General features: G+C 44.2%; 1 protein-coding gene across 3 annotated transcripts in view; it reads left to right on the top strand.

The window, feature by feature from the left end:
- Positions 1-18,009, top strand: part of ptprsa (protein tyrosine phosphatase receptor type Sa) — a 281,342-nt gene that overhangs the window by 159,368 nt on the left and 103,965 nt on the right. For all 3 annotated transcript variants that reach the window (XM_084067853.1, XM_084067854.1, XM_084067852.1), the window contains exons 6-10: positions 3,452-3,562; positions 14,444-14,713; positions 15,028-15,609; positions 16,797-16,933; positions 17,410-17,551. In XM_084067853.1, the coding sequence (XP_083923979.1) occupies positions 3,452-3,562; positions 14,444-14,713; positions 15,028-15,609; positions 16,797-16,933; positions 17,410-17,551 (1,242 nt within the window). The remainder of the gene's footprint in view (positions 1-3,451; positions 3,563-14,443; positions 14,714-15,027; positions 15,610-16,796; positions 16,934-17,409; positions 17,552-18,009) is intronic.

The raw sequence follows: 18,009 nt of genomic DNA, 5'->3' as shown, positions 1-18,009 counted from the left end.
AGGATTATTATTAATATGGATTTGCTCGGTAGCACGATTTAAGCCTATAGTTTATATCATATATCACACTCACACTCACTCATCAGCTCACAACGCGTTGGATCCACAGCGTGTTGTGAGCTTGTAGATCGGCTAAGTGTAACTTGGGCATTAGGCTACTGTGATGCTCGGAGTAGCTATAGGCTGTGTGCCAAGGAGGCTGGAGTGTGTGCACGTTTTCAGCCCTACCATTGGACTGAAACCGAAGTGATTTAAGTAATTGGCGCACCTTCACCTGGTGTAGTGCTTGGTTGGAATGAAAAATCTGTAATCCCCATACTTTTACTCCCACCAACAAAAGTTCACCAAACTTCCGTCGGCCCTAGGATTTCAAAACTCAGCAAGGGGAAGGCCTATACCAGCGGTGGCCAAGCCCCCTGGCAGAGCTTTGTGGAACTGCCGGCCAGGAGCCGGACTTCATGTGCGGTCCCTCTGCTTTTTAATGCTCTTTTCCCTGGCATCAGTGTTTATTTTTTTTGCTCCTTTCCCTGGCATCAAGGTTCAGGAGGCCTCTGAGTGCCGTCCAGCCCACCTGCCACCAGGCTGGCACTCGCTGTCCCCAGCTCACATCAAATAGATCAAAATCTATCTCCCAACGCGTGTGTGCACACACGCACGCACACCCAGCCACGGTGTGCACACGTGCGCACACGTGCACACACACGCGCGTGAGTCACGTGTGAGAGCCTTCCACCACCTGTGCTCCGTGGAGTTAGATATTTTCATTTGGCACATGTGCCACTAGATACGACTCTCCATCAGGGACTAGGATTATCTGAGCCTGTTGAGCGACAGAGAGAGAAAGAGACAAATGGACAGATAGCCGTCTGATCCGCTTCTAGATTCAGTGATTGTTGTTCAAATATAGCCCATATAGAATCACAGGTGGACAAATGCTGCTCAGGGAGCACTAAGCCGTCTGCAGCCAAGGTGCAAGCATGACTAATACACATAAATATTACGGGTGCAACAGTTAATCAAACTAATCAATTGAATTGATTATTTTGTTTAAATAATCGATTTTAATCAAATCAATTGTGATTATGATTTGTTGGGGGCTTGCAGATAAGCTATTTTAGCTATTTTTGTGTGACACCGTTGCTTGAATCAAATAGGGCTTCAGTGGTTTAATCAGACTAATTGATTTAGTTGATTATTTAAAAATATATATGTTTTGTCGATTCATTGATATGCATACGTATTGTGAAGATAAAAAAAAAAGAAATCCTGCTATTTTTGAATAGCTGAAGTATAAAATAATAATCAAAATTTGTAAAGTAACTAACTAAAGTTTGCAAATAATTGTAGAGGAGTAAAAAAGTATATACAATATTTGCCTCGCGGACAGAAGTATAAATCGAAATACTCAAGTAAAGTGAAAAATACCTCAAGATTATATCGTCAAATTTGATTCAAATAAAAAGAAAGCAAAAGTAGCAGATCTACAAGCTCATTTCGAGCTCGTAGATCTTCTACTTTTGATACTTTTGTGTGACGCTGTAGCATGATCAAGTAGGGCGTTAATTTACGAAAATATGGAGATAGGAGATAGGATAGATAGGATATTTAAGTAACAGTACGTGTTAGTAAATGTACTTGGTTACTTTCCGCCGTGCGGCCGGCTGGACGGACGGTGATGGAGGAGGTTACACAGTATGCTGCTGTGCTGAAGGGAGCCGCTCCGGCCCTGTGCTCCGCTCCGCGTATCGATGATGATTCCTGGCTAAGCACTAACGAGCAGTGGGTGCTCTGTCTGTCAGCGGAGGCCTCCGCCGCAATCTGTCTGTCTGCCGCTCCGCTCCGCATCGCTCCCCGGACCAGACCAGACGAGACAGGACGGCCGGGCAGCTCTAATGATATCATCAGGAAGTGCCGTCAACATGCGCTAACGAGGACGGATCTGATGCCCTGTTGTTAAGCCTCTCTCGCCTCCTCCTCCCGCGTTCGTCTCCTACTGTGTAGTGAGAGAGGCTCTGTAGTGTGCATGGCTGTTAGTTTCCTTTTACCAGAGAGTGGCATAAACATGTCCCATTCCCAGGGTCGGTTTCTCATCATCTAGCTTCATTTGATTGGCTCAGCAGCTGATTTGAACAGGAAACGCATAATGAAGGTGTCTTGTGTCAAACAAATGAAGCTATGATGAGAAAACCGGCCCCCGGAACTGGAAACGAGAATGCCACCTTGCTTCTGGAAAAAGGGGAACTACAGTCACGCACACACCAGAGCCTATAAATATTATATAAATAAATAAATGCATATTAATTTAGGGGTCCTTGACATGGAAGAAGTTTGAGAACCACTGATTTAATGGACATAAAAAAACGTATTAAAAAAATATCTTTGTATTGCGAGAATTAGTTATTGCACAGTTGGCAGTTCTTTCAGCCGTGGGACCGCAGAGAGAGTCTTGTTTGCTGTGCTAAGCAGCAGCATCTCGTTGTTGCCACTGCTCATTTGCCCACACCGACAAACGATTATATCTGAGGAATTCTCCCATGACCCCTCACCCCGCCTCACCCCATCAGCACCACCACCACCCAGCACATGGTGAGTGCTATGCAAGGGCTAATACGTCGATTTGAATTCAATCGCCAGGCTCATTTCATCCCACACGTATTGTTACTCGGGTGTTCAACATGAGAACTCTGAGTCGTACATGTGTTAAACACACTCACCACCCTGCTGCAAATAGGTTTTGACTTATTCAGTTCACACGTTTATTTATTTAAATTCCTCCTCGACCCCTTTTCTTTTTTCTGTCTTTTTTTTTTCTCTTTCTCTTTAACCTGTGGTTGGCCTAGTATGGGCTTGGAGCACAACAACATGGGTGCTTTTCATTGCATTAGGCTTTACCGCTCGAGCAATTGCTTTTTCTGACGTAAAAATTCTACTGAGAAATAAGTGAAGATATACCCAGTGTTGGACAGTAGCGAAGTACATTTACTTGAGTACTGTACTTGAGTACATTTATTGAGTATCTGTACTTGTATTTGTATTTTTGGACTGTTTTCACTCCACTACCTAAGCCATTGTACTTTTGTACTCCACTACATTTATAGGAATGGGGAAAGGTAGTGACCACTTAAGCTCCACTTATTTCAAATATATATATATTTTTTTTAAAGTATTTCTTAAAGCAAGTACTCCTGTACTTCAACTAAAGTACAATTTTGACAGAGCAACTTTCACTTGTAGTGGAGTAATATTTGAACCGGGAGTATCTATACTTTGATTCAAGTATACTGGGGGTTGAATACTTTGTTCCACCAATTAGGATACCCCTCCATTAAGAGGGACTGCTTTTCATGTTGCTGACCTGATGGACTAATTATTTCTCTCTCTCTCCTGTCGTTCTCTCTCTCCCTTTCTCTCCCTCTCTGTGTGTTTGTTTATGGTTGTGTCATTTTCCCAGGTGCCCTGCAGATCGAGAACAGCGAGGAGACGGACCAGGGGAAGTACGAGTGCGTGGCCTCTAACGTGGAAGGCGTGCGCTACTCCTCCCCTGCTAACCTTTATGTGCGAGGTAGGGAGAAACCCGGTCCCACGGCCAGGGCCACAACAACAAAACAAAAACAAAACAAAAAAACACACAAGTATCATTACAAATAAGTCTTTACACAATGATAACTGTTTGTATTCTCTCCCAAGTTGTAAATTACAAAGAACTGTATTTTGCAAAAGAATACAATACAACCCAAGTAATATTAAAACTTGAATCTGTAGTACTGATGCTAGTAGTAAATGTACTTTGATATGCAGTGAAGCGTTCCTGAATTTCAAGGTTGTAACTGATCTCTTGCTTCTTGTGTTGATGATATAACGCTGCGTTCTGTTGTCTCTTACTGCCCTCCCCAACACTTACTTGGAAGGAAATGTGTAGCCCCGTCCAGCCGTATGTCTTGACTTGACGTATGACTTTTATCCGATGTTAACAAGCCTTTAAATGTGTTGATCGATGAGATGTTGACTCCCAACCCCCCATACTGTCCCCCACCCACCCACCCACCCACCCAACCCCCAACTCGACCCCCAACTAACTAACAACCACCCACCCACCCCTACTACCCTGCCCAGTCCCAAACCCTTATCAAAGCTTACGGACCCCCCCCCCCCCCCCCTCCCAAAAAGAGTCTCCAGAGAGAGAGTTCTTTTTGATTAGGTTCTTCCAGGTTCTTGCAGGAACTCAACGGTAAGTCTGGATTTTGATTGAGCGGCAAGGTTGTACACGGCCACCAATCAAAATCAGAAAGCCCCCGAGTCTTTCTTCTACTCCAGATTCGGGGGTAAAAAAAAAAGCACATTTTTAAAAGAAAGGATTGTGGTGGGTATATATTGGAGGGGAGAAAAAAAAACGGTGCCAACACAATCAGTTTGGAAAATGCTCTTTATCACAGTTATAAATAGAGCACTTAACTCCTGCTTTGTTGGTGGGTTGATCTTGAGTATAAATCCATAGTATTCCCCCCACAACAGCTGGGGTTAATGTCTCTTAAAACCTTTTAAAGTCAGCAGTAGTTTTTTTTTAAGCTGGTATGTTCTAGAGGATAGTGGAGATATAAAGAAAAACAATCAGTCCAGGGGACTGTTGAGTTTCTTTAAGACACACAGGCAATGAAGACAAAAGTCTAACCGCTAATGGTAAACGACAGCAGAATCCAGACAAGCGAGCGTTAATAAATTGAGGCTGATGCATTTGCGGCGATGTATTATTTATTTTTTGGCTCGTATTAAAAAAAGATGCCTCACAGTCGCTTGCTCAGTTTGTTCACTCCGCTGTGTACCAAATAACTTTGTTCCCGATAAATAATTCACGGCCCTGACATTATAAAATGGGTCAGGGAGCCACTTTTTCATTATTATTGCGATTATCATACCCTCTGAAGTAGCTCTGTAGGGGAGAGAGATCTCCTCGGTGAGGGGGGCACAGTGAAATGAAAACAAAAAAAAAACCCTGAATGATATGATTAGCGCCTCCTCTCACCAGCATCCATCACTAGGGCAAACACAGTCTCTGCTGCAATGCCGAGACACTCCATGTCGAGTAGCTATCCACCTTCCTCCACCACGCACAGCGAGGAGGAAAATTAAGAGGCCCCGCTTGCAATTATTGTGGAGAGCTCCAGTGAAGAGATTAAATGGCAATAATGGGAACCGTTTGTTGACGCAGCGTGGCAATATTAGCAGTTTGTCAAATAGACCCAGTTCTACCCTTAGATCAATGCCAGCAACTCGTGCAGTTGCCATAAGTCAAGGGGTTCTCGTCCCGTTGAGGGCTCGTGATCAATTCATTGGGTGTTCACTACTTTGCAGCATCCACCACCACCAGCACCACACATGTTTTTTATGCCTTGATGGTGTCAACTTTTGTCTGTTTTCAGTTTACTCAGTTTTGTCAATCGATTTCTGATATTTGATGTTGACTATGTTTTTGTTCACAAAGCAAATTGCACTCGAGATTAGCAGCTGTGGCGGGGAGAATTATTCAGGCAAATACATTTGTAAACAAAAACAACAACAAACCAATCTGCATATTACATCAGGGGTGGATTGAGAATAAAAATACAAAAAAATACAAAAACAAACATCAGTGTGACTGAAGTGATAGCAGCATGGATTGGCCTCCAAAAGAAACTCGATGAAATCAGCCACGTGAAAAACCACAGCTGCTAATTTCAGCCCAAACTGTGTCTTTTCTTTTCAATCTCTCATTGGTTTTCTTTGATTTCCTCTTTATTTGGTTTCCTTCTCTTAACCAAAAAGCAAATAATATGCAGCTGCCACGGGAGCTACTGCACTCACCGCTGGCTATAAAAGGGAGCTTTTGAATTTTGATCATGATATGGTACGCTTGATTTAACCCCAGTGGCAGCAACACCATTTTTTCCCCCTTCCTTCTCTTAACCAAACGACAGCACAGCCACTGGGGTGAATCTGATTGTTTTGAGGTCAAAGCTTATTTTAAGGGGCAGGCTGAGCTTACATTTGAAGACGGGTGTCACTGATAGCAGGGACAAGGGGGAAAAGGGAAGGAAAAAAGGATTAAAAAAGAAACAAAAACAAAACAGAAATGTAGCTGCAGCTAAACACCTTGAGGTGGCTTTTTTTACTCTCTCTGTGTTTCCCCTATTTTTCTCTTCTCCTCATGTCATTGTGTTCTGCATCAACCCCTTTACATCCCTCAGAGCTTCGAGAAGGTTGGTGTGTTTTTTCTTTTTTACTTTTTTTACCCACATAAAAAAAAAAATCAACATGTTTGAAAATTTTAGCTATATTTGCCTATTTAGCCTATATACAAAGCTCGATTCATTACTAATTTGAAATAAATCCTAAACGATTAATCCAAACTGCTAAATGATTATGAAAGAAGGTTTTTTTGTTTTTTTTACTTTTATTTTAATTCCAAAGAAGAAATGATGAAAGCAAACCCGATTAGCTCGGGTTTTGTTTCTTTACTTTTATGTTTGCATTGTGGGGCCTTTTCTTGTTTGCATCCTTTGGTATTGCTTCTGCACGGAAAGGCTTTTTCTTGCACATGTCTTGAAATCCCAGCACGTGGAAATAACCTAAAGGAACTGTTGCATGATGGGAGAATGTAACTGCGCTTGCATGCCTGTACACAGAATTCCTTTGGCCGTTTTTTCTTTTCCTGCATTCCTTGTTTTGTTGAAATGTTCCATTATCTCTCCTTGGTTGTTCTACAGATCTTTTCCCTGATACAAACCTTTGTTTATCGGCATTCTTTGTTGAGTTTAGTGATTATTGGTCCTGTGTATGTGTGTGGTTTTGTTTTTCCTTTCGTTTTGGTTCTGTTCCTGAACTTCCTTTTCCGTTGAACACGTTTGTCCTTTTCGTGGTTTCCTTTCTTGGTGGCGTTTTTTCTTCTTTTAGTTTACTTACTCAGTGATGCTGCTGCTTCTTGAGTCGCGGAGGATGAAGATGAATGCCAAATGAAATACTTAGTGTGTGTTCAGCGCAGTGTTGCTGCCATCTCGTTTACGGTGATGCATTAACAAACAAAAAAGAATGAGAACTGATTGGGCCTGATTGGGTTCAGTGGTGATTTCACACAGCCATCATGGGATGTCTTTTACTGTGCCATGCGGATCAATAACAATATAATGACTTAGGCGCTGCGTTCGCCGTCTCTAAGCGACCACAAAGGCGGCTTTTATTTTCAAAATGACGGCGACGAGACGTGATTGGTTTTGTTGACTGACTGCTGTTTTCCTTCCAAATTAGTCAGGGAGACTCAATCAAATTCTGATGTATTATTCATTCATCGGCCCCTTCTTTTCCCTGTGTTGAATGTTGGAATTGATTTCCAGATTGACGTAAGCCAAGTAATGAAGATTCTCAAATTGGAACGAAAGAAAGACTTGGCAGACTCTTTTTCTGTTTTTTTCCCCGACACGTTCGGCAGTCATGGCGCCGGAGAGGAGAGGGTGCCAAATGAGTTGTGGATCAATTGCAAGGGGCCATGCATTGATTTATGTGGTAATTGGGTTTCTCCCAAGTTCCCATCATCTTTTGAGATGTTGCACTCAGCCCATGTGTGCCGGGTTTCTCCGAGGCATATATTAATCTGAACCAGCGCCAGAACCCTCTTAAATCTTATGTCACAGGCTGTCGTAAACTTGCCTGTAAAGTTTATCCCTCCTCTGCTCTTATGAATACATTACTTCCAGTTTTTAGTTTTCCCCTTTTTTTTCATGGAGGGGAAGGACTATGAGTGTTCAGCTCAGAGTAAATTACAATTTGCAATTACAATTGTAAATTGAGAGGTAATTATGAGTTTGTTTTATCAGGTGTATCACTCACACAAAGGTGATAACACACTCCAACACGGTATCTGGGTGCTGTGAGGACCAGGGCGTATGTGTCAGTTCAGTGCGTGCCGTGCCGTGCCGATCTGTCAGGAATTAGACCTGTCGCTGAGAAGTGTGCTTTTAAGTAATGAACACAGAGCAGTGAGTGTGCCAGTCCCCCTGGGTGCCCACCACCCCCATGTGGGGCTGAGTGTAATGGCTGCCTCGGACAGACCTGGAGGTCATCGCCCTGCCCTCTCGCCATCGCGTAAGAAGACTATAAATAATAGAACACGTTGCCTCGGGCACGGCCTCCAAGGACACTCTGAGTCTACTGGCTTAGTATTTAGTTGCCTGTCTGTGAGTGACTGCCAGGACTCACTGAGGGTCCATATCAACCATACTCGCTGTAGTACTTCCTAAGCAGGAAAGTTGTTTTTTTATACAGAACATCAAAATAAATCATCTAAACCGTTGCAACAAAAGCCATTGTTTCCTTAGAGGAGACGCATTATGTATTTGATCTTTTCTTTGTTTCGTTAAAATCAAGATCCTCTTCTCCACCAACAACCCCCCATCGTGCTGTTTTGCGAGACGGCTCATTAGACAAATTTATATAATCATAATCCTTTTGAATTCTCGCTGTTCCAATTGGCAATTAAAAGATGCTCTATAGGCAGTTGAACACCACCACTCAGTATTCTCTCATTGCCGTCACGGCCCAATTCCACTGAAGGGAAATGTGAAAGAGAACCCGTCAAATTCTAGAAATACGGGGCTACATTTAGCCCCGACTGCTGGTTTTGTGGTTCCAACCATGTCAATGATGCAGCAAGACAGCGCTGTGAAGAATGCACGTGCATGCTTGCCTTCCTACAACAATTGATGCCTGCCTGGTTTGTGAATGTGCTTGCATGTCCTGCTCTGCATTTGTGTGTTTGTAACGTTGGGAAAGAAAGCTAGATTACACCTTATGTTCTCACTGGCCAAAGCAAAAAAAAAAATCCTGCCATCTCTATTAGATGTTTGTCTCAAGGAGTCCTGAAGTACATAGCCCACCACACACCCACCCCTCTGAAAAAAATGCTCATTTGTCTTCGAATAAGCAAACATAAAAGTTTTCACTCTCTCTTTTAATCAGGTGTAAAAAAAAAAGCATTAATACATTGCCTGTTAACAATCTGACAGATTAGATCCAGTGCTCATAGCATCACCACAGAGAGGGGCATATCTGCAGCAACCATTTGACTGCCTGTCTTCAACCTGCAAGACAGTGTACCACCAAATCTTCTGTTTGCAGTTACTAGCCCACCTCCCCACCCCCACCCACCGCCACGATTTCTCTCCGTTTACTTTAAGCAATAATTTCCATTTTGATGGGGCCACCCATAGTGACTGTTTTAGCACGGGTGCAGCCCAATGTCGTATTAATACATGCGACCCCTGTGGTTTTGTATGTAAATGCCCTCCGCCTCGCCAGGCAAGTGTAACTAAAGGATCTATATTATGCGGAGCCTGTGTGACGTCGGGCAGTAAGAGGGTGTAATCTCAGCTTCAAGGTGACACTAAAAAAAGGCTGCACATTATGTTGGCTTCCCCCTTCATTTTGGGGCAGCACTCCAAGGCTGCCTCGCCAAAATGGCCGATAATGTCTGCCTTCTGACCTCTTGTGGTTTTGTTTTTTTTGTTTTGTTTTTTGGCACAAACCCCTTCCACGCCACCGCCCACTTGTTTAGAGACTAGTTCAGTACTCTGGCGTTCTCTCTCGACTGCTTTTCACCTCGTTCCACTTTAAGACTTCTTTGAGTTGTCTTTCTCTCTCCACATTGGGGCTTGAACCAGGATTATACGTTGTTTACGTCTTAAACCTAAAAGAAAGGTCTAGTGTTTTTTTTCTTTTTCTTTTCCTTTTCACCCTTTCTTTCCATTCCAAATGGGCCGGCTGGGCTCCCGGTCTCTGTGAATGAGGAGCGTGTCCATGCAATTGGGATTCTTTTGGGGTTTTTTGTTTTGTTTTTCGCTGGGCTTGCATTTGTAAAGGGTAGACTCTCTGAAGGAGTCACACACATACATCACATCACCACCACCTCCTCCCCTTCCCCTCTTTGTCAGCTTGCGAGAGCCTTTAGAATCACTTGCATGACTGAGTATTGCATTCCACACTGGTCCTGTTGTTGATTTCATACACAGATGTACAGAACTATACGTATAGTTTAATGGTAGACTGATGAAACACCGAGGCGTAATGCCTATGCGGTTTGTCTCCACTATTTTCCTTCGGAATCTTAAAGGGTGATTTATACTTTAGTTGCAGTAGCCTGTGTCATGCATCGGAAATAGCGCTGCGATTCGTTGTGACCTTGTAGATCGTCTATTTTAGATGTGCGATACAGCGCACACCCAAGTATAAATCAGGAATTATGTTCAGTTCTCCGTTCTCCTCTCTCTCGAAAGATAGATGGGGAGATCGCCGTTTGTTGCCAGAACAACCCACTGTTGTACTCTTGCCACAGGCTGAATGTATTCGTTTGGGCCGCGTGGTGCATGCAGTAAACTTGCCAGTTTCCCATCGTCTTTATGTTCTGCGGGCAGTAGGTTTGTTACTGACGGTTTCCCCCAAAGATCCCACCCAGTTGTCACCATGCCTGTTAAGATTGTAGGAGCCTGGAGGTGAAAGGAGACATCATTCCTGTGGAAAAACCTCATTCACTCAGCCTCAAAAGCTCCCCCGGTCCATTGGCAGACATTCGCCCCAGATAGAGAAGAGCACCTGATCATATGCAAACCCCCAAATCCCTCCCAAAACAGAAACACTTTGATCCAGTTCACCTTTTAGTCAACGTGCATTCACATTGGTCATGACCAAAATAAATGAGATCAGAGACAAATGATGGCTGAAAAACATCTAATAGTATTGATGCAAATCCTCCCTTGTTGAACACAGCTGCACTATGGAACTTGTCTTTGCTGTTCAGACATTAATTCTGTTGTGGATATCTGTTGTTTGGTTTACTTTACTTTTTGATTTTGTGCGTGTGTGTCTGGAACAATGCTACATCTGGAAATGAATGGCATGCTTGGATGGGCTTGGGTGACATTTTTTTGGATTGTCCTGGTTCTCCCTGTGACTGGGGGGCGGGGGGGGCGCACCTGTATATGACACTCATGCCATAGCCACACCCATGCATGTTTGTGTGTGGAATGGGCTGCCCTTTCACCTTTGTTGTTTGTTAGGCGCTTTTTTTAAAATAATAATTTAGAACATTGCAATATGTATATTTTTGCCCCCGCCATCTTGGGCTTCAATTCGGGGGGAACGAAAACCTTGACCAAAAGGTTTGTCATAAAGTATAATCCTATTTTAGTCAGAGGTAGTGTAGAGATATTGTTGATTATATAATGTAACTATAATATTTTGATGAATCCCATTTGGGTTGGCAAATTCTTTTTTTGCTATAAGCCATACAATTTGCCTTTTTTAAAAGCCATTACCTTTTTCACAACCCTCTGTCGTACATTTTATTGATAGTTCTTGTGACTGTTTCTGTGGTTTTGAGTTCTACTTCATCTAAAGGCACCTTGTTCCAGTTATGAAACTGCAGCAGCTTTACTTGAATTGACCTTTCACGGCCTCAAGGTCAGGTCACGTCATGCCCCAGCTAGTCAGCAATTGACATTATCAGTGGACTGCAGCACCTTCTGAAGGGGTGTGTGTATTGCAGCGTAAATGTAAAGAGTAAGGCTGTTATCGCCCTGCAGAGATGGCGGAAGGTCATCGCCTGTGTTCGCTTCAATCGGTACATGTCGTGTGTAAAATGTATTATTAATCATTTCATACATGGCACAAAAATACAATGTTATCTTACATAGCCAACTCAATTCAAGTGAAAAGGCTCTTCTAAAGGCCAACACTATAGCGTCAGAGTTGGAGCTTTGTTTAACCTTTTACATACCCTCTATCCTGCAAGCTCCTTTCATTAATAGCCGACGGTATGGCCGAACGACGCGCATTCAAACAGGTCAAATCCCTTCCGAGTGTTTGTGGGTGACCGACGGCCTGTATGAATCCCATTTGGATCGACACGGCGTGCTCTGGAATGCTTGCTATCCTCGATGCCCTTTCTTTCTCACGCTCCCCACTGCCCCCTTTCGTTCCATCCGGTTATCCCGGGTCACGTGAGCATCGAGGTGGCGAGTTTGAGGGTGGGTGTGGGGGGATTAGTTGACTCTGATTCTAAGCCCCAGTGTGTGAGACCTCCAAACCCACTTTGAGCCATTTTTTATTTATTTTATTTATTATTATGATTTTTTGGTTCTATCTTTTTTAGTTTTGCTCCAGAATCACAGTCTCCTTATTCTATCCCCAACTTCCTCCTAACCCCTCCCCCCCACAACCCCCACCCCCCGCCCCCCACTCGCCCTTTGCGTAAAGTACAGTATGTCCAGCGTGCCCCATTTCTGTGCGTCTCGTTTGTCGGCCTGTCTGTCTTGTCTCGTCTTGTCTTGTCTGACTGTCCCGTCTGTCTTCTTGTCTGTCTTGCTGCTTGGGTCTGGTTTCTGTTCTGCCTCGTGTCCCTGTCTTGCGTTTTCTGTCTTTTCCTGTCTGTCTACTCGTCTGTCCTGTCACCTGTCTGTCTCTCAATCAGCTCTTCGTTTAGTTCATCCTCTTTTTTTCCGACTTCTCTTTCTTCCTCAACTTCTGTCTCTCTCACACTCTCTCCCTCTCTCTCTCTCTCTCTCTCCCTCTCTCTCTCTCTCTCTCTGTCTCTCTCTCTCTCTCTCTCTCTTTGTGGACCTTCTTTGCATGTCTTCCATTAAACATTGTACAGTGTCAACTAACTCATGCTCCCTCCAAGCTGCGCTAACACTCACATACTGTACACACGCGCACACCCATAACGACTGACAAAACACACCTACATACAAACATGGCACAAACGCAACACACATAACGCACTACCCCTAAACATCTTTCCTGTCGGTCCCATTGTCAACTCCTTTTCTCTTGTTCACTCAAAACTCTCCTCCTTTCCATGAATCCTAGAAGATCTCCTTCTCCAGTGGAAGGTGTCTCTGTCTCTCTCTGACTCTCTCTCTGTCTCGCTCTGTCTCTGTCTCTCTCTCTCTTTCTTTCTCTCTCTCTCTGTTGGTCCAGTTCTGTTTCTTTGACCTATCTCCTACTATCTGTGATCAGTCGACTCTTCTGGCTCCAGCCTCTACTACGGCCTCTGTCTCTATGTATTTCTTCTAGACCACACCACTTTGTTCCTCCTCTCTATACTTCTTTTGTGTTAACCGGGACTCGCGATGTGACGATGTGTCCTTCCCGTCACATTTTGTCACATTGGCTGAAGGAAAAAAGAAAAAAAAAACAATAATTAAAAATAACGGAAAAAAAAGTTTACACATGCAGCACTGAAGTGGGTGACCCCGTCCCCTACCCCTTCTCCCACCCAACCCCCTCTTTCTCTCTCCTCCTCCTCTCTCACCCTCTTTATCTCTGTTCCCTTTCTCTCTACCCCTTTTTCTGAGGTGCTCCTGTCCTTGTATCTCGTATTTTCTCCTTTCTTCTCCAATCGTCTTTTTGTCTGGGCATGCTAGCGACCCTTCAGTTATATTCCTCTATGCATTTTATCTCAATCTTTTATATCTGGTTTTGTTACCATTTTATTTATTTTTACTCCTTGAGTTTATTTTACCTCGGTCTATTATGCATGCTGTCTGTGAAACTGATAGCTGCATCTATCAATGGAACCGTGTCAGATCTTAAAAAGGCTTTGTCCAGTGGATCTACCCTAAACCACAAAAATCTCATTAAAGTTTCTCATCTTTAGCGATTAGCCTAGGCAAGTAGAAGGGCAGAGCAAAGAAAGCCACACACACCCACACGCTAGCGGGACGGAGACGCCCCCTAGTGGTGGTTTCAACAGTACAGAGTAACCCTATACTTCCTGTGCCGCGGGAGGAGGAGCCTATCACGGCCTACTTCCTGATCTGCCATGAGTGGCGGAGAGAGGGCAGGAAGTCTCAGGTTGCCTTACGTTGCAGGCCTCATGTGATAGCAGTATATCACATGGCCCTTATCACTCTCGCTCACACCTGGCGGTCCATGGTTAGGCTGTTTTTAGTTCAGTTAGCATCTTCAGCAGCTCAGTTTACGAAGATGAGAAACTCATAATAGATTTTTGTGTCTTTAATTGTGCTGTGATGGGTCAAATATTGGTCAATGGAACCTTGTTGCTATGAATCGTTGCTTTACTGTCAATCTATATTGTTGTTGAAGCAGTTCTGTTAGTTTAGTTCCTTCATATTATTTGTATATTTTTTATATTTTATATATTTTTTTAAAAGTCCTTTAAAAGTTCCTTTAATTTTGCTTTTTTCAGTTGACTTTTTTTTTTACCACGTTGATCCTTTCTGTAGATGTTAAGTATTTCCTTGTAAAGGGGAAAATTCTCATCGGCCTGTCCTGTTACTTCTTCTTCTTCCTCTTCTCTCCTCTCTTTTTTTGACTCCCATGACACCCAACCCCACCCTCACCCCTCCCCCCACTCCCTCTTCTGGTTCCTCTTTGCTTCCTCATGCCGTCCTCCTCCCAGTGCGGCGAGTGCCTCCTCGTTTCTCCATCCCCCCGACCAGTCAGGAGATCATGCCCGGCGGCAGCGTCAACATAACGTGCGTGGCAGTGGGCTCGCCCATGCCGTACGTCAAGTGGACGCTCAACGGGGAAGACCTGACCCCGGAGGACGAGATGCCCGTGGGCCGCAACGTCCTGGAGCTCAGCACCGTCCGTGAGTCGGCCAACTACACGTGCGTGGCCATGAGCAGCCTGGGCATCATCGAAGCCGTGGCACAGATCACCGTCAAATGTAAGAGCTGCGTGCCGCGCAAGGGCTGCTGTTCATGACACCAATGTTAACCACTTAAAGCCCTATATACTTCAAGGCCGAATAGTGATTTGTGTCAATTTGATGGGATTTCCTAATATTTTTCTCCATAGATTTCTCACCATTGCAGCAAAAAAGTATTAATTTGGCATTACTTTGTTGTCCATTTTTGTGGAAATTTCTTCTGTGGCCAACACCATAACAACATACATTGCACACACTTAACATAAAAGGAATTAATGGTGTAAAAACAGTGAATAATATCAATTGAGAGATCAACCCTTCCTTTCCCTCAGCTCTTCCCAAGCCCCCTGGCACGCCGGTGGTGACCGAGACCACCGCCACCAGTGTCACCATCACCTGGGATTCCGGCAACCCCGACCCGGTGTCCCACTACATCATCCAGTACCGCGCCAAGTCTCCCGACAGCAAGTTCGAGACCATGGACGGCATCACCACCACGCGCTACAGCATCGGCGGCCTCTACCCCAACACCGAGTACGAGATCCGCATCTCGGCCTTCAACACCATCGGCCAGGGACCCCCCAGCGAGCCCGCGGAGGCGCGCACGGGCGAGCAGGCGCCCGCCAGCCCGCCGCGGAACATCCAGGCGCGCATCATATCGTCCAACACCATGATGGTGCGCTGGGAGGAGCCGGAGGAGCCCAACGGGCAGATCAAGGGCTACCGGGTCTACTACACCATGGACGACTCGCAGCCCATGAGCTCGTGGCAGATCCACAACGTCCAGGACAGCATCATCACCACCATCCAGAGCCTGGTGGCGTCAGAGACCTACACCATCAAAGTGCTGGCCTTCACCTCTGTGGGAGACGGGCCGTTCTCCGAGCCCATCCATGTCAAAGTGCTGCAAGGAGGTGAGGTTTTGATTGATGGTTTTTATCCACAGAAATGTATATTATTCACCACGGTGCATCTGGCTTTGTCAAGAGTCAATACGAACACAATATTGGCCCTTGTTCGGGGGAGGGAACCCCACCTGCCAGCGGGGACGGGAGGAGTAGGACGAAGGCTCCACGTCCTCCCGGTGGGGGCTCCTCACTGGCAGGTGAGTCAGTAGGATACAACAGCAACACACATAAATGTGTGTGGGGTGGAGTCAACTGGCATAAGAACTAAATTGGGGAGAACAAAAAGGGGTAAAAAGCTAAAAAATATTTAATTATAAAATAAATAATGCATCTAAAATTGACTTTATTTATTGTACTTGAGAGCATTTGTCATGTTTTTATGTTGAGGACCACAATGGAAATAAGTCCTAGACTTTGTTGTGCATTTTCCTCAAAAATGTATCTTATTAGTTACGCTTTATTGTCAAGGTTATTGTTTCTTTTCTTCAATAAATCAAATCAATTCAAAAGTACATGCTTTTGAAAACTTTACCCTGTGAGGTTTACTGTACCTTTGTGGGAAAAGATTTAGAGAATGTCAGGGAATTTGTTTTATTACGTTGGAAACAAATTTTATAGCCCTTGTTTTTCTCATGAGGGAATTTGTTCACTTTACTTTCATTCACTTTACACTCACTCAGATCAGCTAACACAGGGCTGTCAGCTGTAAGCTGTCAGAACTTTCCATAAGACATCCGCAATAACGCTCCACACGTCACAGACTCTTCTCCCTTCTGGCTCCCAAACTGTGGAACAAACTACCCATTGCAGTTAGAACTGCAGACTCACTCCCAATTTTCCGCCTTAATCTGAAGACTCACCTCTTCAGACTCCACCTTACTTGCCCTAGCCTTGACGACCATGCAGTCTTATGCAAAGATAAATGTAATTTAGACAGATGCCAGGTTCATTTGTTGACCCTGGTATCCTATAGTTTGTATAGTTTCAATTTTAAAGAATCATTTGTTTTTTGATATTATACTGATACTAGATTACTGAGGCACTACACTGTCTCTCTGCATTTGATGTATGTGTTAACCTTGCTTATTGTAATTGCTCTGGATTAAGAGCGTCTGCTAAACGGCTAAATTGTAAATTGTAATGGGGTTGAGTGTTTCCATGTCTTGTTTCATGTCTGTTTCATGTCTTTCCAGTTCCTGGTCAGCCAACCAAGTTCCTGGTGGGCGCTGTGTCCGACACCAGTGTTGAGCTGACCTGGGAACCGGCCTATGAGAAGGAAGGGATCATTAACTATGTACTGCGCTACAAAGAGGCTGGTCATGGTGACCAGGTAAGATCACACACAACACAACAACTTTTCGTGATAAAAAAGTAACGTCACTGTCGGATGGAAACCTTTTATGTCCAAAACCGTTACTTTCCAGGAAATGGAGAAATGAACCCATGTTCCAATGGATCCAGTAAAGTTATTATTTTGTCACAAGCTCTTGTTCATACTTTTAACTCATTGACTGCCACTGACGAGTACACTCGTCAATTGGCCCGAGGCTCAAACTGCCATTGACGAGTATGACGAGTTGTGTGTTTTCAGTGGGTTTCCACTAGATGAAGCTGTTCGCTAACCTGGGAGTCAACATTTGACTCCCAGTAAAGCAAAGCAGCAGCAAGATTTTGAATGTAGAGTGAAAACAGATAAGTCACTAGTATAGATCCCTGAGGGACTCCGCTCAACAACGTATGGGTTTAAAGTGGTTTATCACAGTGATGTCACCACACCCCTCTTCTTCCTCCTCCGCTCAACAACAGCAAAAGAAATTTGGCCCCACGTCATCCTTCGTGGTGGAGGGACTGCGTCCCAACACAGAATACATCTTCTCTCTGGCCGCCATCTCCAACAGAGGCACGGGAGCCTACACCAACGACGTATCCCAGAAGACCTTGCAAGCCAGTATGTAGCCCCTTTATTTCCTCTCCTCTCCTGCTGATCCCTCTGCAGGGAACATTGGTTGGTTTGGCGTTCAGTGATGATGAAGTGGTTCAATGTCTTCTTCATGACATGTTTGTGTGGAATCTAATGAGGATGTGAATCTTTCTTTTTCCGACTCCAGGCTCTAACGTTGTTGTTTTTTTACTTGAGATGTCAACACCTTTGAACTTGTGATCGTGTTTTGTTCAGACATACTCAGGGTTCAAAGCTGATTCAGACTATTTGCAGAGCTGTGTAATGACTTGTCTTTCTTCAATTGCCGTGTCGCTGATCCCATGGCTGAAAAAAAACAAACATGTTTCATATTTTTGGAGTTGATTGATATTGATTATATTTTTTTCTCCCTGCAAGAGCTCAAGATGTCAATTTGTTATTTTCTGCCCTCATGAAAATATACTCTTATCACCCATGGTATATTA

This window comes from Gymnoscopelus microlampas (assembly GCF_963454915.1).
Source record: "Gymnoscopelus microlampas genome assembly, chromosome: 9".
In the NCBI taxonomy this organism is placed as follows: Eukaryota; Metazoa; Chordata; class Actinopteri; order Myctophiformes; family Myctophidae; genus Gymnoscopelus; species Gymnoscopelus microlampas.
This window is presented reverse-complemented; position numbering and strand designations above follow the sequence as displayed.